The 14,290-nt window shown below is 42.8% G+C and overlaps 2 protein-coding genes across 15 annotated transcripts in view; one reads left to right on the top strand and one right to left on the bottom strand.

Annotated features, from left to right (window-relative positions):
- Window positions 1-14,290, bottom strand: part of DNAI1 (dynein axonemal intermediate chain 1) — a 123,912-nt gene that overhangs the window by 70,146 nt on the left and 39,476 nt on the right. Inside the window, exon 2 of one of the 9 annotated variants that reach the window (XM_077912336.1) lies at window positions 2,280-2,383. The exons of the other annotated variants lie outside the window; for them this stretch is intronic. Within the exon in view, the coding sequence (XP_077768462.1) occupies window positions 2,280-2,285 (6 nt within the window). The 5' untranslated portion in view covers window positions 2,286-2,383. The remainder of the gene's footprint in view (window positions 1-2,279; window positions 2,384-14,290) is intronic. 9 annotated transcript variants of the gene reach the window in all.
- FAM219A (family with sequence similarity 219 member A) overlaps window positions 1-14,290 on the top strand; it is a 50,953-nt gene that overhangs the window by 9,447 nt on the left and 27,216 nt on the right. The gene's annotated exons all lie outside the window — the stretch shown is intronic.

The raw sequence follows: 14,290 nt of genomic DNA, 5'->3' as shown, positions 1-14,290 counted from the left end.
TTCCATGGGCTATATAAAGCATGAATGATAAGCAGGTTTCACCCTTTATGTCAATGTCCATTGATCAGTAGTGGCTGTCTAGATTGTTAAGGTGGATTCTGAGGAAGAATCCTGGTTCAGTTAGAAAGAGTGACATGGTTGATTTGCCATGTCTGCTATGGTCTTCAGCAGGGAAAATGTTGTTTCTGTTTGCCATTCCGGCACCGCTGAGCCCTGAGACACCATAGTTATCCTAGGCAAAGAACATAGGAAAGGAAGAATCTTGGAGATGTTAGCCAGCTCAGCAATATGTTTCACAGAGGGTCTGGAGTCTTATGATATGGCTCTTTAAGAAATGAATGGAGAAAACTGATCTTTCCTATCCTCATATTCAACATGGATTTTTGAAGTATTGACTTCATATAAAGTTAATAATCCTTTGGAAATAGGCCAGGCAAGAGGAAGTAACCTTGACTCTGCTGAGTGAGTAAGAAGAAAAAAGAGGCAGATTTAAGAAGAGACCTCATAAGTACCATATAAGTAGCTGGCCACACTTCAGACGAAACTATAAGCCCTTGACGAAAGGATCAAGGAGAAGGAATAGGCTACAAGAGGAGACCCTTAAGCCAGCAGTTGCTGGAGAGGAAAGGCCCTGATGTGGACTATACAGCCTTAGCACTTTTTTTTTTCCCCAGGCAAACTAGGCCCTGCATTTTCTTTCTAACCATTTTCCCAGAGACTGATTTCCAAATCTCCAGTTATCCTGGCTGCTGTAATGAATTCTTTGAGTATTTCACCCCTGGAACTAGACCTGACCTTTCCATGTGATCTGACTGGTGCAGATTACTGTGGGGCAGCCGCTATCCATAATATTGATATTGTACTTCTATTATCAGTTGAGGTTTCATGATCATATTTTAATAGTTGTACCCATTGCTATATTGAACTCAACATACATCTGAAATAGGTAGACCTTTGCCTTTGCAGTGCAGAATCAAGGCAAAAACCTGGAATCACATCGTGCGCTGGGCTGGCTGCTAATACAAGTAAGGGTCCACTGGTGCCAGTGAAATGGTGGTTTCATATTTATTAGAAACTATGCCACATGTATGTAATTGATTCTTACTCCCAGAGAGGTAGCTGACTGAATTCAGCAATATGGAATTTGAAACTAGGTGAGACTGTGTGATTGGGTAGGCTAGGGCAGACCTCCAGAGAGCCAGTGCATATGTAGACAGAAAACTTCATATAAGTCTACTATGTGACTTAGCCATGAGCAGAGCTAATGTGCTGTTGAGCAGCATTCAGGTCCTAGGAGTTGAGGATCTTGGAGGTGACAGGTCAGTGCTGTCTAAAGTCCTATGTTCTGGGCAGCCCGGGTGGCTCAGCGATTTAGTGCTTGCCTTCAGCCCAGGGCATGATCCTGGAGACCCGGGATCGAGTCCCATGTCGGGCTCCCTGCATGGAGCCTGCTTCTCCCTCTGCCTGTGTCTCTGCCTCTCTCTCTCTCTCTCTCTGTGTGTGTGTCTCTCATGAATAAATAAATAAAATCTTAAAAAAAAAATAAAGTCCTATGTTCTATGCTGATACTATTATTCAAGAGGGGAAGTGAATGGAATGAAGTAAGGAGTCAAAACCAGGACCCTCACGCTCTCTTGTCTATTAGTATCTTTAGGCCTCCTCTCCTCTTTTTTTTTCATTATGTTTATTTAAGTAATCTCTATACACAACATGGGGCTCAAACTCATGATCCTGAGATCAAGAGTCACATGTTGTTCTGACTGAGCCATAGGCACCCCAAGGCCTCCTCTCCTCTTAAGAATTCTCTCCCTGGGGGATCCCTGGGTGGCTCAGTGGTTTGGCGCCTGCCTTTGGCCCAAGGCGCGATCCTGGAGTCCGGGGATTGGGTCCCACGTTAGGTTCCCTGCATGGAGCCTGCTTCTCCCTCCTCCTGTGTCTCTGCCTCTCTCTCCCTCTCTGTATCTCTCATGAAAAAAAAAATTAAATTAAAAAAAAACATTTATCTCCCTACTCCTCCTCTGCCTGTCCTATTCCTGTGTATCCTTCAGAAGACCATATAAACTGCCTTTCTTCAGGAAGCCTCCCCTGACTATTCTTGTAAGCTCTCAACCATCCCCAAAGCCTTTATAACCTCTAGCACATAACTTGATACATATCCTAAATTGAGGGTCCACTTTGATGTGCTATGTTGTGAGTCTCATCACCCCAATGCCTCTTTTTAACTCCATGGCAGATAGTTCTGCCCCCAGAACTTACAGTCTGGCAAAGAAGAGACTTACTGTCATGAAACAGAACTACAGAAGAGTGTAGCTGGTTTTGCCAAAGATGAGTAAAAAAGGAGACAAGGTTGGGAGGTGATTCTATGGATGGCACCAGTAGAGACCTAGAGGAAAATGAGTAGGTGGGAGTTAGTGAGTGGAATAGAAGATACATGTGGGAATTGTGGGAGGTTCAAGGGAGTACATGGATTGGGGCACTCATTCATTATTCAAAAAAATATCATTGTGGAGGGCGCCTGGCTGGCTTAAGACAGTAGAACATGTGACTCTTGATCTCAGTGTTAGAAGTTCAAGCCCTACGTTGGGTGTAGAGATTACTTAAAAATAAAATCTTAAAAAAAAAAGTAATGTTTGAACTCAGGCCATAGAATGAGAAGAACCTTGAATGCCCTGACAAGGAGTGACTTGCTGCCACTGTTCCGCAGTGAGGTGGAGGCTCCCAGATTTGGTAGTCTAAATCCCTTACAAATGGACCCTTCTGCATCCTCTCCCTTTGCAGCATTAGGTAAGTTTTCTGGAGTGAAGTACATAGGAGAACGTAGGAACGCTGGTCCAGCTTCTCTCTCATAGGTAGTATAACCGATGACAGTGCTACCAGCTTTGCTATAAGGCTGGAGGCACTATTAATAGAGTTGTGACGTATAATGTTTAGCGAGCAATTTGACTCTCCTGATGAAGAGCTTCTACCTGAGTCTTCCAACATTCTATGACTTGCACACATCCTCCTGGAGATGGAAAAAATATCTGGAGCTCTTGGAGGGAGGAGAGTGCCAGCCTGGATGTCTTGTTCTTTGTGTATCAGGCATGGGGTTCACATTCTCCTTACCACAAAAGCCAAATGCTACAAGCTATTCTGTCCGGGGACCGGACTGCCTCTAGTGGGACAGCCAGTAGCTACATTGGCATATAGATTGCAATAGCTAGTGAGAAGGACCTCTGTTGAACTGTTTGCAAATCCCAAAGGTGTTGCATAAGGATTTCAGCTTCCAGAAAGTCCTCTCTGTCCTCGGCTGTCCTGCTGCTTTCAGCGCTGGCTCAGAGTATATCATAAGCTCAGAGAAAGGCCAAGTGGAGGTAATGACATGGGGAGGTGGTGGTGGTTAGTGGTTTGGGGAAGAGGAGGAGAATTATGTGGAGTCAGGGAAGGAGACTGAGTTGGGAGGTGATAGTCAAGGTAGCAAACCAGTGGCATCAAAGGGAACCAGTCAGGAACCATCTATCAGGCTCCCTGTCAACTTCTTGATAGAGCCTCATGTTTCAGATTCTTTATTTGTCAAGGGACTGAACTACAGCAGTGAGGCAGTCTCAGGGAACTCCCACGAGAGGAATTGGCTTCAGTATCCTTGAGGGGCTGTGGAGATCTGGGTGAGCTAGTGAGGGGCACTGGCTTCAGGGCAGGAGCTGTGCACAACAATGGTAGGAAAGCTGGGTACATTCTAGATCTACCACTTTTGTTGTCTAGCGCTACTACCTTTAGCCAAGCTCCTAAACTCTTTCAGGCTATTTATAAAATAAATAAGATCATGTACATGAAAATGAACTGCAAATTACTGTATCATTTCTGATCTAAGGATTGATGTGATTAAGGGGTTGGCATTTTCCATTTTTTTTTTGTTGATGGTTCCCAAGTGAGCTTTTATAGGAGAGGGTGAAAAGATGGCTTATTTTTCTCATCATCGTGAAAAGAGTCCCTGGCCTCCTTTACAAGGCCATGATGCGACCAGCTAAAGATGGAAGTGCTCTGTGCTCCTGCTGATTCCCAAAGGGGTTCCATTGACCAGAGGATTCCTGCTCCTGCCCCGTCCTGTCATGACTGATGTAGAGTTCTTTTGGCTGAGTGGGGCCTTCCTGGAAAGCCCCAGTACTGATAATAGTAGAGGGTATCCTGCTGCTGTTTCAACTCCCATAGGCCAACTCTCAAGGCTCAAGAAACATTTGGAAAGGACCATGTTGCTACTAATACTCTCCCAGTAATAGGACTAGAGAAGGTAGTTTCTAGTCTGCAGAACTTCAAATTTTAAAAATGTTTTGTTATGGATAATTTTAAGCATATACAAAGTAGAGGAAAAGTGAAATGAACTCCCTAGTACTCACCCAACTTCAACAGTGATCAACCCAGGACTAATCTTGTTTCACCTATACCCCACCCACTGGATTATTTTGAATAATTATTTCATTTATAATCCTCTCTCTGTCTCTTGTATTTCTGCAAACTGGTCATTATATCTCAAGGTCTGATTAGATTCAGATTCGACTTTTTTTGTGTGAAGAACACTTCTGAGGTGTGCTGAGTACTTCCTATTGCATCATATTAGGAAAGAGGCACAGGACATATGGTTGTCCTACCTTTTGTGAAATTCAGATTAATTAGTGGTGTAGTTAGCCTCATGTCTCTAACACACACATTCCCTTCAGCCTTTCACCTAATGTTTTGAGCAGTCATTGCTGGTCTGCCTCAGTCCATTATTTAATCAGGATTTTCCTGTATACTTGCATAGCAAAGAACCCCTGTCAATTGTCTGCCTGCACCCCTCCCTCCTCAACAGGTATTACAGATAACCCTAGGCCTTTCTCTTTTAGGACTACTTTTTCTACCACTGCCCTTATCCTATACCATCATTTCCTTATCAGCCTGGGATGGCCTTAGGATATCTGCAGATGAGGTACTCAGCCCACTTCACTGAAGAACTTTGTTTCTCTGAGAAGAGGGTCCTTACTTGGAATGTGTTCTCACTGAGACAATACAGTTTCCCCCATGAAGCTTCTGGGTCTGCTCTCTGAATCCTGCTAGGCCATGCTTGACCATGCTACAGAGTGAAGGCAGCTCTAGTGTTTTCCTCCTCTGGAGGAATTCAGCAGGGGCTGGATTTATTTTAGCTTCCCAGGGATTTCTAAGCAGCCTTCTATGCTGAAGACGGTCTTTCTCACTTGTTTCCTGAGCTTCCTGCCCCAGCCTTGGCCCTGGCAAGGACCCAGGCCTGATTTCCTGTTTAGCTGGGCTGTGGGTTGGGAGAGGTTGGAGGAGGGGTGGGGCAGGCAGCTCTAGTAGTCTTAGGCCCTTTTCTCTTTCCAGCCAAGTTAACGAGTCTTGAGAGCCAGAACAGAGCTATCACCTTCTGGTACTTTAGCATTCCTGTGCTGTTCAGGATCTCCACTCTTAGTTTCTCTCCTTACAAAGGAAAGATTGTAGAGACTACACTCTGTGCGCATGTGCCCCCAATCAACACACTGCGTGTTCTATGGATGCTGTGAGCTGGCTAACCAGAAAGGCACACAGAAATTGAGAGCTGCTGCTTGCAAAGCTGAACACACCCCTGCCTGTAGGATTGTTGTACCTCTGCCACCCCATCTTAATAGCTATTAATCCCTTAGTCACTAATTCCAATGCAGTGGATAATCTGTTGGGGCAGGAAGTCTGAGATGTGGAGACTGGCTAAGGATGCAGCCATGCAAGTCAGAAAACATTAGGGGTTCTGTAGTAACAGCCTATCACCAGTATAGGATTTCTGATGAGAGTCTCCAAACCCTGATGTCTCACTCATATTCCTCTTTATGCCCAGTTCTTCCTTGGGCAATGAGGGTTCACAAGGCCTCATTCTGTTTTGAGAAGAGACCTGTTGCAGGTTACTTTTTTGCTCCCTTCTCCTGGATGGCCATGGAAGAAATTGTGTGAAGCCCTAACCCTTTATCCCCCATGAAAAGAGATATCAGAGGGAAACATTGCCAAGTAGGATGGATGCTAAGTACAGCCCCTGACATTTCAACAGCTAGCTACCCCCTTGCTCTTAATTATAAAGACTCAAATTCTTTTTTTTTTTAATTTTTATTTATTTATGATAGTCACAGAGAGAGAGAGAGAGAGGCAGAGACACAGGCAGAGGGAGAAGCAGGCTCCATGCACTGGGAGCCCGATGTGGGATTCGATTCCGGGTCTCCAGGATCGCGCCCTGGGCCAAAGGCAGGCGCCAAACCGCTGCGCCACCCAGGGATCCCAAGACTCAAATTCTTAACATGGCCTGCAAAGCCTTATGTGATCTGGCTCCTGCCTTCTTCTCCAGCTCATCTCATACCACATTAATTCTTATCACCACAGTCAACCTTACTGGCTTTTCCTCTATGTCTCTGATATCCCAGGCTCCATTCTGTTTTAGTGCCTTTGCACATGTTCCTTCTGCCTGGAATGCTTTCCCTATACTTTCTACCATTTTTGGGTTGACTCTTACTCATCCTTCAGATCTTAGCTCAGCTATAGTTTCATCACAGAGGGTTTCCTTCAAACTCTAGACTTCATCAGTGGTCTTTTCCTTATTGCACTTTTTACATTTATAATTTCACATATGTTTGTATGACTATTCTATTCATATGGGTCCTTTTGAAGGCTAAATTTCATGATGGCAGAGATCATACCTATTTTTACTTCCCATTATATCCCCCGTGCCTTGTAAGGTAACCTACACATAGTAAACGTTCACTAGATATATGTTAAATGAATGAATGAGTGAATTCAATCTTTTTATCTCCTTTACTTAGTTACCCCTTGTCATATGTGACTATCATATTCACCCATATACCCTGTGATGTGTGCCCTGCTGTCTATGGGCACTTACTATGTGTTTGCCACTGGACACACATTTCATTTAATACTTTTCATTTAATACTGTAAGAAAGTATACTCTTAATCTACAAAGAAGGCAAGCGAGTCACACAGCTAATATCAAAGCCCTGATCCTAGCCCACAATGTGAAGTCAAAGGCTATGCTCTTCCACGTTGAAGCAAATGGTGGGTATTTGTCATTTCTAATGGCTGAGTAATAGGAACTGGAGGGTATTATGCTGAGTGAAGTAAGTCAATCGGAGAAGGACAAACAGTGTATGTTCTCATTCATTTGGGGAATATAAGTAATAGTGAAAGGGAATATAAGGGAAGGGAGAAGAAATGTGTGGGAAATATCAGAAAGGGAGACAGAACATAGACTCCTAACTCTGGGAAACGAACTAGGGGTGGTGGAAGGGGAGGGGGCGGGGGTGGGGGTGAGTGGGTGACGGGCACTGAGGGGGACACTTGACGGGATGAGCACTGGGTATTATTCTGTATGTTGGTAAATTGAACACCAATAAAAATTATTTTATTAAAAAAAAAAAGAAAAGCCTATGCTCTTAACCATAACACTACACTGCCCCCTTTTGGCAGTTTGGAGAGTTGTTACAGGGCTTTTTCTGTCACTGGGTCCTGGTTAATTTCAGCCCTAAATCAATACTTTTTGGAACTCAAAGCCCTAAGAGGCCCTGATCCAGTTCCAGCCCTTCTGCTTTTAGGCCAGACTGTGGAAGTAAACAGTGAAGGGAATTCAACCTGGACTCCCAAGAGTCTCAGAGTGCATGTGTCTGGGGTCTGTCTCCCATCTGTTTTCCATAGGCCCCTTGTAGCCTCCAGGGTTTAATGCAGTGTCCTATTTTAAAGAACAGAAAAGCCAGCTGTCGAAATGGCCCGATCAACAGTGTTCTGGGGAATAAACATGGCCTGATTAAGATTCTAGGAAAGATCCTTGAGAGGGGGAGAGTTTGTCTCTTTGTGATTTAGCCACTAAAGATAGAGCTCTGGAAATTAGCTTCAAGGCTTTCCTAGGAAACTGAGACTCAGTAAGAGAGCAATATCTCTTTCTGTTGATTAGAAAAACTTAAGCTAGTATCCTCAGCTCCATTTTAGTGGCCAGGGAACTTGGGACTGATGAATACTGTAGACTAGATGGAAACAAAGTAAATGAGGAGAGCAACATAAAACAAAACAGAACAAAACTCAACTACCATTTGTTATATGTGCCAGGCATGCTGTGAACCATTTTACATACATCATTGCGTTTCATTCTAACACTGGCCCTATTAAGTAGGTAATATTACATCTCTAGAAGGGAAGGGGATGTTAAGAAAGGTAATTTGCCAAAGGTCTTATAATTAACTGTCCTTAGAACTAATCTAGGTTTTTCTGAGTTCAAAACCTGAGTACTTTGCACACCCTGTTGCTGAGAGTATACATTGTCACAGCCTCTCTGGAAAAACAGCTGGCAATATAATGTGTGCATACACATTGACCCCCTCAGCAATTCTACTTCTAGGAATTTATTAAACTAAAGAAATAAGTGTATAAATATTTTTACAAGATATTATAGTAGCTATAAATAAATAAATAGTAACAATATTATAACAAATAGTTGTAATAAATGTAACATTGTAATAGTGGGTGGGGAGAAAAAGAAAAGAAACAACATGAATTTCCATCAGTCAGGACTGATTAAATAAATCATGATACACCATCCCACAATATACATATAGGCAGCCTTTTATTTTCTTAAAGATTTATTTATTTATTTGAGGGAGAGAGAGCACAAGCAGAGGGAAGGGCAGATGGAGAGGGAGAGAGGCAGACTCCCTGATGAAGGAGGAGCCTGACCCTGAAGGACCCTATCTCAAGACTCTGAGATCATAACCTCAGCTGAAACCAAGAACCAACGGAGCCACCCAAGTGCCACTAGTCAGCCTTTTAAAAGGAAGAGGAGATAAATCTAATATAAGATCTACCATGGAAAAATGTTCAAGATATATATCTTTTTATTGTGGTAAATGTATTTAATGTAAGAGTTACTATTTTCATATATCATTTGGAATATGGATGATATGATTCATCTATGCCTACCTAGGAGATAGAGCTTTAACCTCAAAATTCCCATCTTATTCAATCAAGTATGCACAGCAACAAGTTGGTGACATGAATTGACTATGGAAATGCTGCCAGATACCTGGATGCCACCTATCTGGTCAGTCTTGTTCCTACTGGGCACTCCAAACTTTGACTGCACTGGCCACACTTGACTCAGTTTTTCTCACTTCCTTCTCAAGTTCTACAGAGCCCTATAGCTTTGGGGAGGCAAAATATTTCTTTGAAAACAGAATGCCATCACACCAATCAGATACATTTCTATTTCTTATTTCCTTTTTAGAGCTCTCTCCCATAGCCTCACTTTCACCATAAAGGAGAAGTAAGGGAACAAAATTATTCTCACATTCCCCAAGGTAAAACCATGGTCACTGATGTGTCAACAATTCTGAGTGGTTCTCTTTGGTTTCTGGCCTTCCTCCCATTAATGTTGCTGCTCATTGTGGTTTTTATGAGGTAAAGTGGGAAAGGGGTCAGAAAACTTGGGACCTAGCCCTGGCTAGGGGACTTGAGGGGAGCTGATTAGCTTTACAAGGTTTCAGGGTTTTTTTCCTCTGTAAATTTGGGGTAAAGAATAGATGTTGGATTTCTAGGGCAGTGAAAATGCTCTGTATGATACCATAATTATGGATATGTCATTTTACATTTGTCTGAGCCCATAGAATGTACAGCACCAAGACTGAACCTTAATGGAAACTATGGCCTTCAGGTAATTATGATGTATCATGTAGGTTCATCAGTTGTAACAGATGTACTACATGGTGGAGGATGTTGGTAATGGGGGAAGCTATGTATATGTGGGAACAGGAAGTACATGAGAACTCTCTGGACCTTCGTCTTAATTTTGCTCACTCTAAACCTAAAACTGCTCTTCAAAAAAAAAAAAAAAAAGCCTTTATTTTAAAAGAAGATACTATTTCTATCTCAGGATTGCCAGAGATTTCATGAGATAATAAGGAAAAAGCTTTGAAAGCATAAGTTGCAATGCAAACATAAAGATTTATATTTTTCTGGACTTAACCTTTTCTGACTTGCATTATAAGCTCTTAATTCAAGAGGCATGTCTCTAAATCTGCTGTGATGTAGCAACTTAATAGGGAGATAGGAGATACATTGAACAATCTGGAAAAGCCACTTCATTCTTAAAACGGGGGGCACCTGGGTGGCTCAGTTGGTTGAGCATCTGACTTCTGCTGGGGTGGTGATCTTGGGGTTCTTGGGTCGAGCCCCAAGTACCCAAGTCAGGCTCCCCACTTAGCCTGGAGTCTGCTTCTGCTTGTCCCTCTCCCTCTTCCACCGGCCCTCCCCCCACTCATGCTCTCTCCATCTCTTTCTTAAATAAATAAATAAAATCTTAATAAAACAACAACTGAAGTTTGGCAGTTGAGGAAGACAGAAGGCACAGGAGAGTCAGAGACTCATTGACTTAACTACTTTGGTATTGTTTTAATTCTCCCCCATTTAACATACATTACTTTTGTAAGTTAAAGAAACTAATAAAGATTCTTTAAAAAGATTTTTATTAATTTATTTGACAGAGAGAAAGAACATAAGCAGGGGGAGCTGCAGGCAGAGGGAGAGGGAGAAACAGGCTCCCCACTGAACAGGGAGCCAGATATGGGGCTTGATCCCAGGACCTGAGCTGAAGGCAGATGCTTAACCGACTGAGCCACCCCAGCACCTCTGATAAAGATTTTATAATGGCTTAAAATGATAGAGCTAGAGATAGAAATTGAAAGTCATCTGCATATAGAGCTAACAGCTGGGCCAAGAGAACAAAGAGCCATGTTTAATCCCCAGAAGAGTAATTTAAGAGTAATGTATAGGATGAGTTGGAAGAAAAAGAAACAGATTGGGGAGATGAGTGGGTTACCACTGCAGTAGTCCTGAAGTAAGCTGATAAAGATCTGAAGCAGGATGTTGGTTAATGTAAAAAAAAAAAAAAAAAAAGGAAACAAAAGGAGAAAAAGGAATGTTACTGTATGCTTATGATTAGCTTGCCAGAACGATAAGGAAGAAAGAGATAGATCAAATGACCCCCCAGGCACATCAAAAGGAGATAGCCAACTTGAAAAAGGTTCCAGTGGCCAAAGCTGGAATGATTTGACAACAAAATAAATAATGGAGGGGGTACCTGGGTGCCTCAGTGGTTGAGCATCTGCCTTTGGCTTAGGTCGTGATCCCTGGGCCCTGGGATCCAGTCCCACATCGGGTTCCCTGCGGGGAGCCTGCTTCTCCCTCTGCCTGTGTCTCTGCCTCTCTCTCTGTGTCTCTCATGAACAAATAAATAAAACCTTAAGAAAGAAAGAAAGAAAGAAAGAAAGAAAGAAAGAAAGAAAGAAAGAAAGAAAGAAAGAAAGAAAGAAAGAAAGAGAAAGAAAATAGTAAGAAACTAAGGAGACCATGGAGATATATTCAATGAAATGCAATATGGAACAGAAAAAGAGATATTAATGGAAAAATGGAGAAATTTGCATAAAGTCAGTAGTTTAGTGAATAGTATTGATTTGATCATTGTAGATTTGATTAATGTACCATGGTTATTTAAGGTGCTAACATTAGGAGAAGCTGAGTGAGAGTATACAAAGATTCTCTGCACTGTCTTTATCACTCTTCTGTATATATAAAATCATTTCAAAATAATAAGTTTTTTAAATGACCCTCTCTGTTTTGAGTTTAAGTAGGAAAGTGGTTTGTGCCATTGACAAGATAAGGATACTCAACAGGAAGACCTAGTCTGGGGGAAGGGTATGACATCAGTGAAAGTAGTAGGCAGTTGGAAATGTGGGTCTAGAGCTTAAGAGGTCAGAGCTAGAGATACAGATTTGGGGACAAAACCTAGAGAGGTATTATTTGAAATAATAAGTTTATAGTATCTATGCCAAGAAAGAACATGTGGAAAGAGAGTCAGTGACCACACTAAGGAGTGGATCTATGTCTAGAGTATGAGAGGAAGAACAGTAGGGAGGGTAGTCAGAACAGATAGGGATAGGATGTTTGTTTGTTTAAAGGTTTTATTTATTTATTTATTTATTTATTTATTTATTTATTTATTTGAGAGAGAGAGGACATGAGCAAGGGAGAGGGACAGAAAGAGGGAAAAGCAGACTCCCCACTGAGCAGGGAGCTCGATCCATATGGGTCTCGATCCCATGACCCTGGGATCATGACCTGAACTGAAGGCAGAAGCTTAACTCACTGAGCCACCTAGGTGCCTCAGGGATAGGATATTTTTATAAAAGCCAAAGGAAAATTGAATTTCCAGAAAGATTTGGTCAGCACTGTCTAATGATACTGAAAGATAATGGACTATCACTTGAGAAAAGACCATTGGATTTTAATTAGGAGCCCAGTGCTGACCTCAAAGAGAATAAGGTTAGAGTAGGTATGGAGAGGTGGGGTGGCAGACACAAGAATCAAGTGGCTAGGACATAGACGGTGAGGAAGCAGGCTTGCCCAAACCAGGCAAAGGGACTTGTTCGGGTGCCAAGAGGGAAGGAACCCCTGGAGGAGAGTGGGCACTCCTGGGCAGAGAAGCAGAAAGTGCTGCCCAGAGCAAGTATACCAAAGGCTGGAGCCCAAAGTTCAAGAAGAGGAGAGAACCTTGACTAAAAAAAAGCCACTGCCATTTCCTGGCTGCAGAACTCAGGCTGAAAGCTAAAGCCCTGGATCAAGAACTGCTTGTTTTCCTTCCTGAGCTGGGAGGCCAATTTATTTCCTAAGTCCCAACTTATCATCACTGTGGCCTAGAAAGTTAGGCCAGACAGAAGATGAAGTAAACTGAATTTATTAATCCTCTCCAGCTCTTCTCTGAGATGGAGAATAGTCTGGTTTTAAAATTAGGCATTCGGGGACACCTGGGTGGCTCAGCAGTTGAGCATCTGCCTTCAGCTCAAAGCGTGATCCCTGGGTCCAGAATCGAGTCCCACATTGGGTTCCTTGCAGGAAGCCTTCTTCTCCCACTGCCTATGTCTCTGCCTCTCTTTCTGTGTGTGTCTCTCATGAATAAATTAAATAAATAAATAAAATAAAATTAGGCATCCAGCAGTATTACAGAGTGATTTCTATGAGGGTGTATGTATAAACCTACTCTTTATTGGGGCACCTGGGTGGCTCAGTGGTTGAGCATCTGCCTTCGGCTCAGATCGTGATCCCAGGGATCCCATCTAAATAGCCATCTACAGGAGCTCCCTACTCCCTGTGGCCAGATGGGAGTTCCAGATCACTTTTGTCTCCCAGGCCATGGTGCTGGGGCCACTACAGTTGGTGTGACTGGTTCAGGGGCTTTGGAGTAATGTTTGGTAGCTTTATCATTGGCTATACCAGAAACCTGTCTCTCAAGCAGCAGTTCTTCTATGCTTTCTGTGCTTTGCCCTGTCTGAGGCCATGGGGCTCTTCTGTTTGATGGTCACCTTCCTCATCTTCTTCACCATGTAGGCTTCATGAGAGTCACCTACCCATTCCTGCTGCTTCAACTCTATGCTTGTACTAGAGTGAACTAAGCCTTACTATTAAACACTGTATTTCTCTAAACCTCTCTCTCTCTCACACACACACACACCAAAAAAAGATGAAAACCAGACACAACGAGGTTAGAAATTTAATCACAATCACACAGACAAGTAAATGGCAGAGGTAGAACTTACTCTAAACTCATACTTTTGGGATGCCTGGGTGGCTCAGTGGTTGAGCGTCTGCCCTAGGCTCAGGGCATGATCCTGGGGTCCAGGGATCAAGTCCTGCATCAGGCTTCCTGCACGGAGCCTGCTTCTCCCTCTGCCTGTATCTCTGCCTCTCTCTGTGTCTCTTATGAGTAAACAAATAAAATCTTTAAACAAAAATAAACTCATACTTTTTAACCACTACACTGTACTGCCTCTTACTGACACTCGTAGCACGCATGTGCATGCACACACATATACACACACACACACACCACACACAAGAGCCTAGGCTGTGTGCCAAGAAGTTAACATGGGATATAGCTCTGGATGGTAGGATTAAGGGTGATTTTTTTTCTTCTTCTTTTGTGCTTATCTGGACTTTTCACAGTGACAATCTATTCCTCTTGCATTCAGAAAAAGCAGTATTTTATTTGTAGAAGTTTTAAGTTTTGGTACTCTTTGCCAAATTTCTGTAATTGTGAGAACAAAGCAGATACATTATCCTCAAGTGCAGACAAAGAAGACTATACCTTCTTTGTAGCAGTACAGGCTCTGAAGTGACAGAGCAGAAAATCTGGCATGTGTGTATGTGCATGTATGTATGTGTATGTATGTCTGTGTTTGTGTACATGCAC

This window comes from Canis aureus, chromosome 10, assembly GCF_053574225.1.
Source record: "Canis aureus isolate CA01 chromosome 10, VMU_Caureus_v.1.0, whole genome shotgun sequence".
Lineage (NCBI taxonomy): Eukaryota > Metazoa > Chordata > Mammalia > Carnivora > Canidae > Canis > Canis aureus.
The sequence above is the reverse complement of the archived record's forward strand: the minus strand, read 5'-3'. Positions and strand labels throughout refer to the sequence as shown.